We start from the raw sequence: 17782 nt of genomic DNA on the forward strand, positions 1-17782 counted from the left end.
GTCATATTCAAAACAACATGGTCATGTTCACAACAACACAGGACAGAATGCAGCAGAGAGATATGGTAAATGACTAGCCTATAACTTGAAATATACCACTAGTGCAGTCTTGATGCAGGCTGTCTGACAGAATATTATGGTGCAGTCTTGTACCTGTAGCACTCTGTCTGACAGACTATTAATCGTAATTGGCTTTGGTTTCACATAATATTCCTGGATAGAGGACAGTGGGATGAACGTGCCTGTCATTTAGAGGTGTCTTCTCATGAATGAAGACAGGGGATGTATTCTAATGAAGTGGTGTGGTTTTATTGGATGACCCTCAATAATCAGCAGACAAGTGATTACAACTCCCTGTGGCAGCATGAGGCTCTGCATATACACAAAATGCCCAGGCAAGCGTTTTACTGCAATACAATAAGTTATGGCTAATCAATTTTATAAGTGTCACTGCCAGTGTTCCACATAGTCAGCGTTTTTAGACAAGGCCCCATTCAGTTCATTTCCAGATTGGGTTTCAAGTGAAGGTCAGCGACAAACAGTGGTGCACACGCACGCGTGAGAACGGCACACACACAGATGGGCACACACACACACTTTCACGCACACACACATACACATGCAGCAGACCCTCCCATAAACTAAGTTTCCATCCAATCATTTTATGCACGTAAAGTTAATCTGATAAAAATGTAATGGAAACTTGTCGGTAACCTTACAAATGTCGACAAAACCAAATACGCTAGACAAGGTGGGATCGTTTTGTGTCTGTAAAATTAATTACACCAGAAATGGCGGTGGAAACGCTATTATGTCCAAATGTTGATATAATAACCATCATATGGAAGTAAAGTTGGAGTCAAGCGATGACATGTTTTGTGGTCCCTCCCACTACGATTCAGGAAGGAACTTCACAGGCTGGTGAAAGTGCAAGGTGATGAGCTTGATGCTCCTTTCCAATAAAAATCAAGGGTCTTATTATTCTGATGACATGATGATTACTTGGTGTTACCGTAGATTGTAAACTCTCAAGGTCAAAACATAGAAGGTGGGTTTCACCAACATGGTTTAAATTAATCTAGAATTAGAGCTAATCTAGGTTTGTAAATCTAGGTTTTAAATTAATCAGAGATGTGTTGCTCCACTTCATTTTAAATCTGGATCAGTAAATCTATGATTAACGGTTTTAAACTATGATTAGTGACATGTTACACCAAGATATTATGTATTTTGTGAGTTGAAACGAAGTAGCTAGCCTACTTGACAAATGAGGCCACAAAGTTGCTACTACTGAACTACTGAAACTCCACCTTGAAAGGTTCTCATGGGTTGGCGGATTTGAAATAAAATCTGTAATTTGCCAGTACTAGACAGAAAACGAATTGGTTAGCTAACATTAGCTACTGTAGCTAGCTAGTTTATAAACCGAGCTAGCTAACATAAACTATTATTTATTATTGTCATTACTTAAGGTTATTTAGACATGTATTATTTGTCCGCTAGCCACCTCATCATAGCATGTCAAAGAAGTTCAAAATTCTTCATTTATGAAAATAAACTATTGTTGGAGCTGATGGAGGAATTTAGTAATGTACTGGAGGATAAAAAGACAGACAACATGACTGTCAAAAAGAGGGAAAGACCTGGGCCATTTTATGCGACAAATGCAATAGATCTACATGGATTAAATAGAAGAGGGACCCAAATTGGATGAAAGCGTGCTGGATTTTTTTATTACAGTAAGAAAAAGCCAAAAAGGATGTGGCAGAGGAGAGGCGGGGGCTATTTCAGACCAGAGCCGGGGGGAGCCTCCGTCCAAAGGAATTGATCCTATCTCCCAGAAGATATGCGAGATGATTCCCCAGCAATTTGCCCCTCTCCATAACCCCAATGATGACGACGGACAACTTGACCCACCAATATTTAGTAAGCATCAATAACTGGTAAATATCCATGCCTATAATGTACATTAAAACTAATGTTAATGCTACTTCACCACAATGTTAACGTTATCAGCCCGTTACAGCATGTTGCATAACATCTTCATTCGTATCAAGGCTGGGCATATCATAAGCCCCAATTCAATTGTTGTACAAAATGGGCACGTAAATAGCCTACTAATAATGAGTTAATTATCATAAAACTCAACAGGATTCAACCTGTATCTAATTGTCCTCTGAGGACCTCGTTTTGGTCTCTCCACAGTAGATGTGCTGCCATTTGATCAGTTAAATGACCTCAAGTGACAGTTTAGAATTCATCTCCAATCGAAGATTATATATTTTTTAATTAATTGAACAACAGGCTTAAAATTAATCTGGGTTTAAAGTGAAAACTACATTTAGATTACAGGAATGATTTAATTTAACTAGGATTAATTTAAAACTAGGTTTAAAATTTGGTGCAACAAGATGAATAGATCAACCTTGATTTAACCCAGTTTAAGAGTTAATCCATGTTGGTGCAACCCCCCATAGATTGAATGGTTGTAAAGATGGGGATGGGGATCCTAATAAATCTAATGCTTGGCTGCCGTTTGACAAATTAAAATAATCTTTCTCTTTTTATTCAAGTTTTTCATAATAATCTCATCATGTACCCACACTGCAGTCTGACTACGAGCTGTTGGCTAGAGGCTCATGTGCCAATACCAGAGTGGACACATTCGCTATTAAAGCACATTTTTTGTGTGACAAACCCATCAGTAGAGTTGAAAATGCAAAGGAAACCCATTTAACTTGTCTTGTTTATTCGGTACATGGGGATTAAAGCGCAAAATATATTTTATTTGCACTACGTCATCACGTACAGCCTTTATCCGCATCCAGTCAATTTTCTGGAAACATCTGTGATGGGAACATGTGCATACTGTTTTTATTGGGATTTTACAATATTTGCATAAAAATGTGTTGTCAATTGGATGGAAACCTAGCTAGTGAGACTGAGTATGACAGAACATATTTACCCTGATAACCTCTAGAGGGTGCTAAAACAGAGGCTGAAAGTACACCAGACAGAGCAGACACAACAGACATTGATAAGTAATGTATGAGATTGAGAGAACCACTAAAGTTTCCTAGTGACATTCTGATGAGGACCTGATATTGTGACGGTCTGTGCTTAAACTCCACCTTGGGTCGTTGGACAAGCCTATTTGGAAATGAATCAAGTATGGGTAGCTGAGAAGGAAGAAGCTTTCCCCAGTTGCCTCAGCTATAAAAAATCTAATTCAACTACCTCGTACCCCTGCACACTGGGTCAGTACTGGTACTCCTTGTTTAAATACAGTGCATTCGGAAAGTATTCAGATAGGGGTTGCTCAGCTCGGACACCAATAACATAGTCAAAAAAGGGGAACTGTAGCCAACATAACCTTCACTCCAAATCACAACTTCAAACCTACAACCTGATTTTAGACAAAATTACCTGAAGCAATACCTACTACCAAACCAACGACCAGCAAAAGAAACAGAAACCTGAAAACACTATTCAACCTGAAACTGAGTGAGTAATGTTTAGTCTGATGCTACTTTTAAAGCCAAGAAGAAAAACCAATTACAATAATATATTTTTACTATAAGGACTGAATTCTAAGTTAAGGCTACCCAGCTTGCTAGGTCAGAACTTATCTGGCTGCAACTTCAATTAGTACTGAGGTGTGAAGTGAGAGGTGTCAAAGCCCTTGAGCCCAACAATGGTAAGAGAGTTTCACAGCCTCCCCCACCCAAATGCAGAGGCCTTTGAAGCCCCCTCCCTCTGTGCAGTGGTCATTACAGTAAAGTAACCTCTGGATTCATCTCTATTTTGAACTGATATGCAGCCAGGACACTTCAATTGTAAATTACCTAAATAAGAAACAATATTGTTGCTTTGATCACATCAGAAGAAATACTCCAGAAGGAATGCCTTGACGTCGCAATCTCCAAAATACAACAGCCACAGGTCAACTTTGTATGGGCATCATAAAGGAGCATTCGCCAAAACTGAAGAGATATACCTAGCTAAAAACCTCCTTTTGCCCGTGAAAAAAAAAACAGTGGACAGAGACTTGCTAGATACGTTAGCTAGCTAGCTGGGATTTTCTATAAGGAATCTGCCTCCCGGAAAAAGAAAAAGCTTCTAACAAGTGGGTGTGACACCTATTCCTGTTGTCTGCTGTGCTGCTGCTTGGATTCCACCTGGCGATCTGTTCACCGTCTGCCCTGGTCTGTCTCCCCTTGTCTGGTATAGGTACCCTCGCCACACTCCCCCTTCTCTCCCGAGCTTTCACTCGCCTCCAGCACACACGCACTTACACACACACTGCAGACTTTGGACTGATCAGACTTTTAGGTAGGCTAATTAACTTGTGAAGCTTATTACGCAAGCTTACTCAGAAACATTTTAATTAACTATTATAGGCCTACTATTTATTTATTTCGTTATTTTATCTCATACTTTTATAGCCTAATGGACTCATAGAGAGCTACTCTCTCAAGTTATCTTGTTGGGGCAAGTGACTCTTTGAACTTACAACGATTAGCCCCAAGTCGTCATATTTTTTTCTTGTGCTTTATGCTATTTGCCTCATGACACCTGCGTGCTTTGTTGACTATGAACTTGCTTGTTTACCCAACCATGGGACAGAATATGTTTGTTCCCAAACACGGGACTCTGACTCTCTATTGGTTACACAGACTCTTGGCCTCCCGTCCTATTCTAACTACCTCTCTCCGGCTTTGTATTTATGTTACCTGATGAAATTGCTCTACAATATGATCTTGTTGCCTGCCATCTGATGCACATTCAAATGTCATTAAAAATCAACACTGCAGAGTTCTCCCTGTCCTCTGCCGTGCCCTGATTATATTATTGCTGATGATATCTGGAAATGTGCATATACACCCTAGCCCATCTACTGTTGCTAGCCCCAATTCTGATTTGTGCTCTGATATCTGTTTCACTGATTTCTGCTCTCGTAAAAGCCTTGGTTTTCTGCACGTTAACACTAGAAGCTTATAACATAAAATGTATCTATTGAAGCTGTGGGTTCACAGCTCCAATCCAGATGTGCTGGTCATTACTGAAACGTGGTTAAGAAAGAGTGTTTTGAACACTGATATGAACCTTTCTGGTAATAACCTTTTTTGGCAAGACATATCTTCCAAAGGTGGTGGAGTGGCAATCTTTACCAAGGAACCCCTTCAGTGCTCAAATGTCTCCACAAAATCTGTCCCCAAACAATTTGATTTGCTGGTTTTAAGCATTAAACTTTCAAATAACTCTTTATTGACTGTTGCTGGGTGTTATTGTCCACCATCAGTACCTGCCTTACCTGCCCTACTAAGCTCTCTCCGGGCCCCTTACACTAAGTCTGAATTTGTCCTGATAGGTCACCTAAACTGGGACATGCTTAAACTACCTGACCAAGTCCTAAAGCAATGGGACTCCCTAATTCTTTCTCAGATTATTACCAATCCCACAAGGTATGACTCCGAACACCCAGAAAAGGCTATTATCCTTGATGTTATCCTCACAAAAATCCTGATAGGTATCAGTCTGGTGTTTTCTGTCATTTTCTGACCTTAGTGATCACTGTTTTACAGCCTGTGTTTGTAAAATGGTTAGACCTAGAGAATAAACCCTCCTCCTCACAGCTGCTCAAGTCCATTAATGTTGATGATGTTGTTACTGACAAGGAGCACATGGCTGAGCTGTTTAATCACCACTTCATTAAGTCAGGATTCCTATTTGACTCAGCCTTACCTTACTGCCTGTCCAAAATGTCCTCATCTCCCACCCCTTCTAATGCGAGTAGCCCCGATGCTCCTCCCTCTCTTCCCCCTGCCCCACTACAAAGTCCCTCTCTTCCCCCTGCCCCACTACTGAGTCTGAGGTGCTAAAGGAGCTCATTAAACTTGACCCCCCCCCCCAAAAAAACATCTGGGTCAGATGGTTTAGGTACTATCTTCTTTAGGTTGCAGCCCCTATCATCGCCAAGTCTATCTCTGACCTTGTTAACCTGTATCTCCTCTCTGGGGAGGTTCCCATTGCTTGGAATGCAGCCATGGTGCATCCTTTATTTAAGTGGGTAATCAAGCTGATCCTAACTGTTATAGGCCTATTTATGTTTTGCCCTGTTTATCAGAAGTGTTGGAGAAACTTGTCAAATAATCAACTGACTGGCTTTCTTGATGTCTATAGTATTCTCTCTGGTATGCAATCTGGTTTCCGCTCAGGTTATGGATGTGTCACGGCAACCTTAAAGGGCCTCAGTGATATCACCATTGCCGTTGATTCTAAGCAATGATGTGCTTCTATTTTTATTGACTTTGCCAAAGCTTTTGACACGGTAGACCATTCCATTCTTGTGGGCCGGCTAAGGAGTATTGGTGTCTCTGAGGGGTCTTTGGCCCCTCAGAGACACTTGGCGCACTTCAGGTGGGTGGTTGGATTGGTGGGAAGTGGTAGGTGGGGGGCTCTGGAATTGAATATCCTCATAACACATCAGGAGAGAGAGAAAGGAAAGAGAGAGAGAGAGAGAGAGAGATAAAGGGAGAGGGAGAGTGAGCACTGAAGTGCGTTGTGATTAAGGGAACAAAGAAAACTCCAGGTTAAAGATGAGGAGTATAAATATAGCCAGGAACTGTTATTAAACCATTTACATATGGGAGTATAATTACACCTTTGCCTGTTTGGAAGTTGAACGTGAAAATAGACTCTCATTTTGCAGCGTAATTTCACAGCAGCAGTCAGTGATTAGAAGTTGAGTAAAACCCCAACGTGCTTTTGGCTGCAAAGTGTACAAACACCCAGCCTGGGTTGTGGTTACCTAGCAGAGTGGCCAGAACCCTAGCTGGGGGAGTATGTGAACCCTTTGGAAATATCTGGATTTATGTATAAATTAGTAGTACAATTTGATCTGATCTTCATCTAGGTCACAACAATAGACAAACACAGTCTGATTAAACTAATAAAACACAAAAAATTGAAATTTTCATGTCTTTATTGAACACACCGTGTAAACATTCACAGTGCAGGGTGGAAAAAGTATGTGAACCCCTGGACTTAATAACTGGTTGACCGTCCTTAACCTCAACCAAACATTTTCTGTAGTTGTGGATCAGACCTGCACAACGGTCAGGAGGATTTTTGGACCATTCCTCTTTACAAAACTGTTTCGGTTCAGCAGTATTCTTGGGATGTCTGGTGTGAACTGCTCTCTTTTCGTCATGCCACAGCATCTCAATCGGGTTGAGGTCAGGACTCTGACTGTGCCACTCCAGAAGGCGTATTTTCTTCTGTTGAAGCAATTCTGTTGTTGATTTACTTCTGTGTTTTGGGTCGTTGTCCTGTTGCATCACCCAACTTCTGTTGTTCTTCAATTGGCGTACAGATAGCCTTACATTCTCCTGCAAAATGTCTTGATAAACTTGGGAATTCATTTTCCGTCGATGATAGCAAGCTGCCAAGGCCCTGAGGCAGGAAAGCAGCCTCAAACCATGATGCTCCCTACACCATACTTTACAGTTGGGATGAGGTTTTGATGTTGGTGTGCTGTGCCTTCTTTTCTCCACAGATAGTGTTGCGTGTTCCTTCCAAACAACTCAACTGTAGTTTCATCTGTTCACAGAATATTTTGCCAGTAGTGCTGTGGAACATACAGTTGCATTTTTGCAAACTTCAGACGTGCAGCAATGTTTATTTTGGACACCAGTGGCATCTTCCGTGGTGTCCTCCCGTGAACACCATTCTTGTTTAGTGTTTTAAGTATCGTAGACTCGTCAACGGAGATGTGAGCATGTTCCAGAGATTCTGCAAGTCTTTAGCTGACACTCTAGGATTCTTCTTAACCTCATTGAGCATTTTGTGCTGTGCTCTTGCAGTCATCTTTTCAGGATGGCCACTCCTAGGGAGAGTAGCAGCAGTGCTGAACTTTCTCCATTTATAGACAACTGGTCTTACCATGGACTGATGAACATCAAGGCTTTTATAGATACTTTTGTAACACATTCTAGCTTTATGCAAGTCAACAATTCTTAAACTTATGTCTTCTGAGATCTCTTTTGTTCGAGGCATGGTTCACATCAGGCAATGATTCTTGTGAATAGCAAAGTCATATTTTGTGAGTGTTTTTTATAGGGAAAGGCAGCTCTAACCAACATCTCCAATCTCGCCTCATTGATTGGACTCCAGGTTAGCTGACTTCTGAATTAGCTTTTGGAGTCATTAGCATAGGGGTTCACATACCTTTTCCAACCTACAATGTGAATGTTTAAGTTATTTATTCAATAAAGACAAGAACAATTCAATAATATGTGTGTGTTATTAATTTAAGCACACTATGTTTGTCAATTGTTGTGACTTAGATGAAGATCAGATCAAATGCGATGACCAGTTTATGCAGAAATCCAGGTAATTCCAAAGGGTTGACATGATTTTTCTTGCCACAGTATATATATATAGGTGCCCATGATTCGACGAGCAAGTGTCCATATTCTTTTGGTCATGTACTATATATATATATATATATATACAGTGGGGAGAACAAGTATTTGATACACTGCCAATTTAGCAGGTTTTCCTACTTACAAAGCATGTAGAGGTCTGTCATTATTATCATAGGTACACTTCAACTGTGAGAGACGGAATCTAAAACAAAAATCCAGAAAATCACATTGTATGATTTTTAAGTAATTCATTTGCATTTTATTGAGTTTTTAGGTGCGTTTTGGCAAACTCTAAGCAGGCTTTCATGTGCCTTTTACTGAGGTGTGGCTTCTGTCTGGTCACTCTACCATAAAGGCCTGATTGGTGGAGGGCTGCAGAGATGGTTGTCCTTCTGGAAGGTTCTCCCATCTTTACAGAAGAACTCTGGAGTGCTGGGAGAGTGACCATCGGGTTCATGGTAACCTCCCTGACCTTTACGAATGATGGCGGCCACTGTGTTCTTGGGGACCTTCAATGCAGCAGAAATGTTTTGGTACCCTTCCCCAGATCTGTGCCTCGAAACAATCCTGTCTCGGAGCTCTAAGGACAATTCCTTCGACCTCTTGGCTTGGTTTTTGATCTGACATGCACTGTCAACTGTGGAACCTTATAATAGACTGGTGTGTGCCTTTCCAAATCATGTCCAATCAATTGAATTTACCACAGGTGGACTCCAATCAAGTTGTAGAAACATCTCAAGGATTATCAATGGAAACAGGATGCACCTGAGCTCAATTTCTAGTCTCATAGCAAAGGGTCTGAATACTTATTGTATGTAAATAACGTTTTTCTGTTTTTTATATCTAATAAACGTGCAAACATTTCTAAAAGCCTGTTTTTGCTTTGTCATTATGTGGTATTGTGTTTATAGTGATGAGAAAAAATAACATTTAATCTCTTTTAGAACAAGGCTGTTACGTAACAACATGTGGAAAAAGTCAAGTGGATTGAATACTTTCTGAATGCACTATATTTTTTTGTTTTGATACAGTGGCGGTTGGTGATATTTAAGATGAGGGAGGACTATTTTTACTTTTCATGAACATGGCCTTAATTCTATTACATTATATTGGATGGCTGTCATCCCTTTTCCATTCGCCCAGTTCAACGTAACAGCGATAGGTTTAGGCTACTACATGATTCTTGAATGTTCCCTATACCAATCATGAGGTTGCTACATCCTAGCCTACAGTTTGCAATGTAGGTGCACAGAGGTCGAGAAAAAATGTGAAACATGAACAGACAGTGATACATTCAATGCCTCCTTGCACACTGTTGCCTGTATCTAGCTGATCTAGGGCGTAATTATTAGTCCAACAGTTGCAAACGAGTTTCTATTTGAAGAATTCAGGTTTATCTCTGTTTTGTTTCGTTTGCTTCCTTTTAAGAAAAATGGTATTACTTCCCGCATCTACTGTATGTGCTCTCCTCCTCTCACCTTTTCCCTTCAATTGGCCCGACCAACCAGTGCTCCCACACATTGGCTAACCGGGCTATCTGCATTGTGTCCCACCACGAGAGCCCAAAAACAAAGTGATAATTTATGTTGGATGGGGAGTCTGTAATCAGGGCCCACTGTCTGTAATTGGGGCCCACCCAAGACCCAAGTCACAGACAGGTCCAGCAGCTGCTGTTGAACAAAAACACACTATCCTGTCATTATCAATCAAGGCTCTCCTTTTCATTCATTCACCCCTCTCTCTCTCTCTCTCTCTCTCTCTCTCTCTCTCTCTCTACCAATTTTCCTGCAATAGGGGCTGTTTCATCAGATAGCCTAACTCTGCTACCAGCCCACTACCATGGCACAGTAACCTAATATGTTGATCTGCTCCCCTACTCAGAGAAATTAGATTTACTATATAATCCCTCTCCCCTCTGCCCCCCCCTCCCCTTTCCCTCCAGATGGACCCGGTACAGAAGGCAGTGATGAACCACACCTTCGGCCCCCCCATGATGAAGACCAAACGACCCATCATCTCCTGCAACGTCTGCCAGATCCGCTTCAACTCAGAGGTAAGCCAGAAAGGCACTATCCATTCATCTATCCATCCCTCCATCCACATATTTACCAGTCCTTCTATCTTAGTATTCCACACATCCATCTATGGACTACATCATAGCCTGACGTAATGTCAGTGATTGACTATACTGCTGGAGCAGGTGTCAGGTCAGAACTGTGTCTGTGATTTCTAGGCTCCACTTTTAGCCTTTGGGCAGCCCTGCTTATCTTACATTTTTGCTGGCACTTCCCAGAAAGGAGTTATGAATATTATGCAACTGTGTTCTGGGGGGCTAGGGAACAAGAGACCAGGGGCCTGAGATGTTGAGGTTGGATGGGGTGAGTGAGTAACTGTGGGAATGTCTTAGAGAGGAAACACACTAGAACAACGGCTGGCCGAGTGCTTCTGATCGGATAGAAAACAATAGAACAGTGCATCATGGGGAGGGTCATGATAGAGGGCTTGTGAAGGGTAAGTGAGGGTGAATTACACAAAGCACATTCCAGCATATCAGTCTTGGGACAGGGCACCAACCCAAAAATAGGATGACTGTGGGAGCATAACTAAAGAATGAAGTGGTTCAATTGAAGGGGGGGTTTAAGTGTCCCCATAAATCTGCCAGCGGTGTTTACTGATACTTTCACAGTTGAAAAACAAATAAATCATAAGATATACATCCACAACAGTTCTTTGGCTCCAGGGCTGGGCTAATTAGCATGATACAACCATGGTGTGTGTGTGTGTGTGTGTGTGTGTGTGTGTGTGTGTGTGTGTGTGTGTGTGTGTGTGTGTGTGTGTGTGTGTGTGTGTGTGTGTGTGTGTGTGTGGCCCTTGTGAGATTACTCTGAGCTGTTTGTTCCATCGGCATGGAAAAGTGATTAGGATCTTGGATGGTTCTGCACACATTCCAATAGAGAGAGGGGGGTCTGACAGATGATAGGTGCTTTTGACACCGACTGCCTTCTGAAACGTACAGTCATGAAGACAGAAGCTCTCAGCTCTGTAAACAATTTAATGTGAAGTCCTCACATTATCCACTGCTCAGTTTGATTGCATGTCTTTATGTGTATTGTACTGTAACCACATATAAATGTTGCCTCCTCTTCCTTTCTATATGATCCTCTCACCTTGCTTCTGTGTGTGTATTACTGAGGCTGAGTCAAACGCCTGATTTTCTCTTTATATATCCCTTCCCCTTCCCCTTCTCCGTCCCGTCCCGTCCCGCCCCCCCCCCCGCCCCCGTCCCCGCCCCCGTCCCCGTCCCGTCCCGTCCCCTTCCCGTCCCGTCCCCGTCCACTTCCCCGTCCCCTTCCCCGTCCCGTCCCCGTCCCGTCCCTGTCCCCTTCCCGTCCCCTTCCCCTTCCCCCGTCCCGTCCCCTTCCCGTCCCCTTCCCCGTCCCTCGTCCTCGTCCCCGTCCCCTTCCCCTTCCCCGTCCCCGTCCCCGTCACCTTCCCCTTCCCCTTCCCCTTCCCCTTCCCCTTTGATCACCATTCAGATGATTATTAAGTAGTAAGAACTGTTTTCCTGCCATAAACTGCATAAAGGTTATTATAGTTTTCTGTTTTTCTATTCGTTTTTGTTCTCTTTTTTTGTTTATTTGAGTTTGTTTTGGTGTCAAAGATACCATATTTTTGTTTTTCAAATGGGTTCATTAATTATTTCAGTCAAAAGAAATGATCTATATTAATTTTGTTTTTGTTTCAGATTTATTTTACTATAATAACCTTGGACTGCATTGAGTACAACTATTTCACTGTGGGAGGCTTAGGCAATTTGGGGATCTATACAATTCATATTGCTGAAACGTTACAGATTTCGCAATAGGAATTTAAAGGTCATTTCCGATTGAGCCGACATATGCAGAGTTTACTGTGAGTTTCGGTGATATGGATTGAATAGAGACCTTGGTTTATAATGTTCACTGTGTATATACAACATTATTGTAGTGTTTCACAATGGGTATATAGAGTACAGCCCAGGGTACATTGGCCCACAATAGCATGAGTGGTGGGTATATCCCCTAAACATAAAAGTCTCTTGCTCAGGGAAGTCCAGTGTTTATGGCTGCTGCTGTCACCTCTAAGCCAAACACAAGTTTGTACACACAAGCATGGCAACAAATATTGACGCATGCCAATGAATAAAGCACTAAATACTTTTTGGGAAAGGCCGTGGGTGGTGGATGCAGAGACAGGGGCTTCTCAGACTCCATAACAGCTGCACCACTGTGGGGGGGGGGGGGGCTCTTGACCTGATCCTGTGGGAGGGGAAGCGGGGGGTCTCAATGATATCTATCTACCTGCTCTGACCCCACTCACATGGTCGACCTCTATGGTTGGTTAGGTGTCACTGCTCTAACCTCACTCCCGTGGACCTCCTCTCACATGGTCGACCTCTATGGTTGGCTAGGTGTCACTGCTCTAACCCCACTCCCGTGGATCTCCTCTCACATGGTCGACCTCTATTGTTGGTTAGGTGTCACTGCTCTAACCTCACTCCGGTGGAACTCCTCTCACATGGTCGACCTCTATGGTTGGTTAGGTGTCACTGCTCTAACCTCACTCCCGTGGACCTCCTCTCACATGGTCGGTTAGGTGTCACTGCTCTAACCCCACTCCCGTGGACCTCCTCTCACATGATCTACCTCTATGGTCGGTTAGGTGTCACTGCTCTAACCCCACTCCCGTGGATCTCCTCTCACGTGGTCGACCTCTATGGTCGGTTAGGTGTCACTGCTCTAACCCCACTCCCGTGGACCTCCTCTCACGTGGTCTACCTCTATGGTCGGTTAGGTGTCACTGCTCTAACCCCACTCCCGTGGATCTCCTCTCACGTGGTCGACCTCTATGGTCGGTTAGGTGTCACTGCTCTAACCCCACTCCCGTGGACCTCCTCTCACGTGGTCTACCTCTATGGTTGGTTAGGTGTCACTGCTCTAACCCCACTCCCCTGGACCTCTTCTCACATGGTCGACCTCTATGGTTGGCTAGGTGTCACTGCTCTAACCCCACTCCCGTGGACCTCCTCTCACATGGTCGACCTCTATGGTTGGCTAGGTGTCACTGCTCTAACCCCACTCCCGTGGACCTCCTCTCACATGGCCGACCTCTATGGTTGGTTAGGTGTCACTGCTCTAACCCCACTCCCGTGGACCTCCTCTCACATGGTCGACCTCTATGGTTGGCTAGGTGTCACTGCTCTAACCCCACTCCCGTGGACCTCCTCTCACATGGCCGACCTCTATGGTTGGTTAGGTGTCACTGCTCTCAGTACCTGAGGTGCTCTTCATGCAGCACTACTGCATTTCAAAAGCATGGTTAGACACTAGATCATACTTTCTATACTTTCCTAATGCTATAAATGGTAAGACTAGTTTCTATAAATATTCCAAATAAAGTACAGTCAGCACTCTCACTTAGGGCATTTTAACATATAGTCCTCTTTAAAAGAACCGATCTCAGTCTTCTTTAAAGTGAACTGTGGGGTAAAAAATAAAAATCTCTTTGTATTCACAGTGCCCTTGGCTTTGAATGAGGACTCAACTCTTTTGCCAGTTCACTTCACCTATTTTGTGGACCGAGTCCTCTTTGCGTTCACATTGCTATGTTTAGAAAGGAACCAAGATCTTTTTCCAACATTCCCTCAATGCACTCTGGGTTTTTACAAAGTGCAGGACAAGCCATTCCATCAGAATATGTTATCGGACAGCTAGGTCCGACTTACATGTTGTAAGCTAATAGATTGCATTTAATTAAAGGTGAGACATAGTAATTGTAATCAGAAGATACTATTAACGTGTAAATATTATTGGTAACAGAATAAATAGCAGAAGAATAACTGCATTTTAAATAATGCTGTTATCAAAAGAGCTAGAATTGATTTTGTACCATATGTTGTGATTCTCACCAAATTTGTCTCACACTATTCAAACCCTACAATGGAATAAACAGCTTATAAAGTTATTTTAGCCTATAGATCACATATTGCAAACAAACAATCTGAACTAAAAACTCCACACATTTTGTCATTTGTGTGCATCCTTGACAATTGATAATCAATAGGCCTAACCAAAAACAGCACCCGTTTTTCAGCAAACCTGCACATCAGCATCTTCTCTCCATTGTGGCACCAATGTGAGAGGGTTTATGGCAGGGGAAACAGTGTTGCAGTAGTCTAGTGTGAGGGTTTATGGCAGGTGAAACAGTGTTGCAGTAGTCTAGTGTGAGGGGTTATGGCAGGTGAAACAGTGTTGCAGTAGTCTAGTGTGAGGGTTTATGGCAGGTGAAACAGTGTTGCAGTAGTCTAGTGTGAGGGTTTATGGCAGGTGAAACAGTGTTGCAGTAGTCTAGTGTGAGGGGTTATGGCAGGTGAAACAGTGTTGCAGTAGTCTAGTGTGAGGGGTTATGGCAGTAGTCTAGTGTGAGGGTTTATGGCAGGTGAAACAGTGTTGCAGTAGTCTAGTGTGAGGGTTTATGGCAGGTGAAACAGTGTTGCAGTAGTCTAGTGTGAGGGTTTATGGCAGGTGAAACAGTGTTGCAGTAGTCTAGTGTGCGGTGCAGGAATAATGACAAGCAAACCTGGGTAGCTTTGTGTTCACATTACCCTAAAAAAGGGAACCGAACTCAGACCTCTTGAGATGGTCTCATTTCGGTTCACTTCGGGGACTCTTTTGAAGGGTCTGAGTTCCTTTGGAGTGTTCACACTGGACAAAGAATTAAGCGAACTGCACTGAGTTCACAAAAATTGGGGAACAAAGTGAAAAAACACCCTGGACTGCATTTTCTGTCAGTCAATACTGGCCATAAAACTTAAGAATTTGCTAAATTAGAGTCAATTAAAGGCTGAAGCTGAACACAAACCAAAATATCTGGATTGATTAATATGCGCAATGCGGAGGCAAGCGTATCACACTGTCTGCCAACAGTAATGTAATGTACGGCCACATCGGGTAATTATGAAATTGCAATTCATTCAAAGCAGCCACCAGCCACAGAGGACAGATTAGGCTGTCAGCTTTCAGCCCCGGCTCCCTCTGCTGCAAGACTGACGTCACACGCATCTTGACTGTGCTGCATTGGCCATCGTCACCACTGCAGCACCACAAAGCTGGAACCTTTTTTCTCTCTCTCTCTCTCTCTCTCTCTCTCTCTCTCTCTCTCTCTCTCTCTCTCTCTCTCTCTCTCTCTCTCTCTCTCTCTCTCTCTCTCTCTCCTCTCTCTCTCTCTCTCTCTCTCTCTCTCTCTCTCTCTCTCTCTCTCTTCTCTCTCTCTCTCTCTCTCCTCTCTCTCTCTCTCTCTCTCTCTCTCTCTCTCTCTCTCTCCTCTCTCTCCCCCTCTCTCTCTCTCTCTCTCTCTCTCTCCCCTCTCTCTCTCTCTCTCTCTCTCTCTCTCTCTCTCTCTCTCTCTCTCTCTCTCTCTCTCTCTCTCTCTCTCTCTCTCTCTCCCTCTCTCTCTCTCTCTCTCTCTCTCTTCCTCCCCTCCTCCTCAGGTAGCCAAGTGGTTATAGTGTTGGGCCCGGAACCGAGGATTAGGCTAAATGCAGAAGACACATTTCAGTTGAAGGCATTCAGTTGTACAACTGACTAGTTATCCCCCCTTTCCCTTTCATTCTTGTCACTCACAGTCCCTAAAATAGACCCTACCCACTGGGTACAGACATCAGTTCAACGTCTAGTTTTAATTTACATTCGGTTGAGTTGTCAACTAACGTGAAATCAATTTGGATTTACAAAATTCCCTTATGGTGATTACTTTTTCAAATCCAATCCATTTTCCATGTTGATTCAATGTCAACACATTTCATGTATTGGTTGAATTGACATGGAAACAACATTGATTCAACCAGTTTTTGCCCAGTGGCTGCTTTTTTCTCCTTGTTCTGCCTCTTCATAAATCTTCATGTCTCTCCATCTCTCTTTCTCTCTGGCTTACTTCCTGTGTCTCTGTCTCCTCTGCATTTCTCTCTGTCCCTCATCCTCCCTCTTCTCTCCCCTCCCACCCCCTCTGTCCTCCATCATGTTGCCTGTAGGCTGTATAGTAGATCTGGCTGCTAGACCAGTTCTCTCTGGTTCCTCTGCCTTTGTTGCTTTATAGATAAAACATCAAAGCCCCATCCTGCTCAGAGAGAAAAGGATTTCAGGGAAATTATCTCCTTCTCATTTTCTCTTTTAAATCTTTCCCATGCTTCTTATTCCCTCATTCATCTTAAATCCTACTTTTCATACTCTCTTTTCATAACCCTTCTCAGCCTATTCCAAACATCATGTACTATTTTATAACTATTCAGTTCTTCCCATGACTTCAATGACCCTAAATATTTCTCTTTCCTCCTTCCTTCTAGTCTCTTTCTTGACTTTCTCTGCTCTGTCCCCTCTTCATGTCTCCCTGTCCGTCTCCCCTCTCTGTTGTCAACTCTGCTCTGTTGTAATTGATAGCTGACCTTCATTGATCCCACAAGACCCAAACACTGGGTCAGGAACAGAGCTTCAGAAGCAAAGCTTTCCCTCAGAGAGGACCATCAAAGAGAGCAAAGGAGAGAGAGGGAGAATGCAAGAGAGATAAGGGGTTTATAATCTGAAAGAGAGCGGCAATGATGGAGAAAGTGGAGAGAGAGCATCAAGTGTTTCTCTCTGTCTGTCTCTTTAGAGCACATAGCTGTTGCTGAGTGCCGTCTTTACAACCCTCCATCTCTAATCTGTGGGTTTTGGGGAGCGGGAGCCTAAATAAGACCTTCCGAGGACTTGGCTTACACATGAAGGGCTATATGTGCATCTCTGTCATCGCCAATCAGGACTGGGTTTCTATGTATACCCCTGTCATCAGTAAATACTGCCTGGGGCTTAGGGAGGCATCCCTGACATGTCCCAGCAGCTCTCTAGCCTTGTTGATAACACCCTCACCCCCCCAGTGCCTCCAAGACCCAGCTCTCTTTATAGCCTTGTAGCTGTCTACACCCCCTCTAAAATGAAATAAAATCGAATGTGTCAGCCAGATAGCCACTCACAAAGTATCGACTACCGATCGTTGTTCATGGTGCTGAAATTGCAACATGTCTACGTGGCTGCATGCCTATGGAATCAATGTGTTTTTTTTTGTAGTGCCAGGGCCTGTATGGCTTTGCTTTAGCTAATGGATACATGTTTATTGGTAGGAATAATTGGTCTGAATTTTCTCATGTTAAGCCTAACATTTCATGGTGATAATAATGTAATTACAGATTGCAGATTGTAACATTTATTTCCGATGCAACAGCATACTAATCAGCTACCAATTTTTTTTAAATATACAACTGTCCTGTATAGGCTACCTGAACC

General features: G+C 43.0%; 1 protein-coding gene across 1 annotated transcript in view; it reads left to right on the forward strand.

Annotated features, from left to right (window-relative positions):
• LOC118389483 (zinc finger protein 385A-like) overlaps positions 1 to 17782 on the forward strand; it is an 85810-nt gene that overhangs the window by 43191 nt on the left and 24837 nt on the right. The window contains exon 3 of the mRNA XM_052526915.1: positions 10372 to 10482. Within this exon, the coding sequence (XP_052382875.1) occupies positions 10372 to 10482 (111 nt within the window). The remainder of the gene's footprint in view (positions 1 to 10371; positions 10483 to 17782) is intronic.

Source organism: Oncorhynchus keta, chromosome 10, assembly GCF_023373465.1.
Source record: "Oncorhynchus keta strain PuntledgeMale-10-30-2019 chromosome 10, Oket_V2, whole genome shotgun sequence".
Lineage (NCBI taxonomy): Eukaryota > Metazoa > Chordata > Actinopteri > Salmoniformes > Salmonidae > Oncorhynchus > Oncorhynchus keta.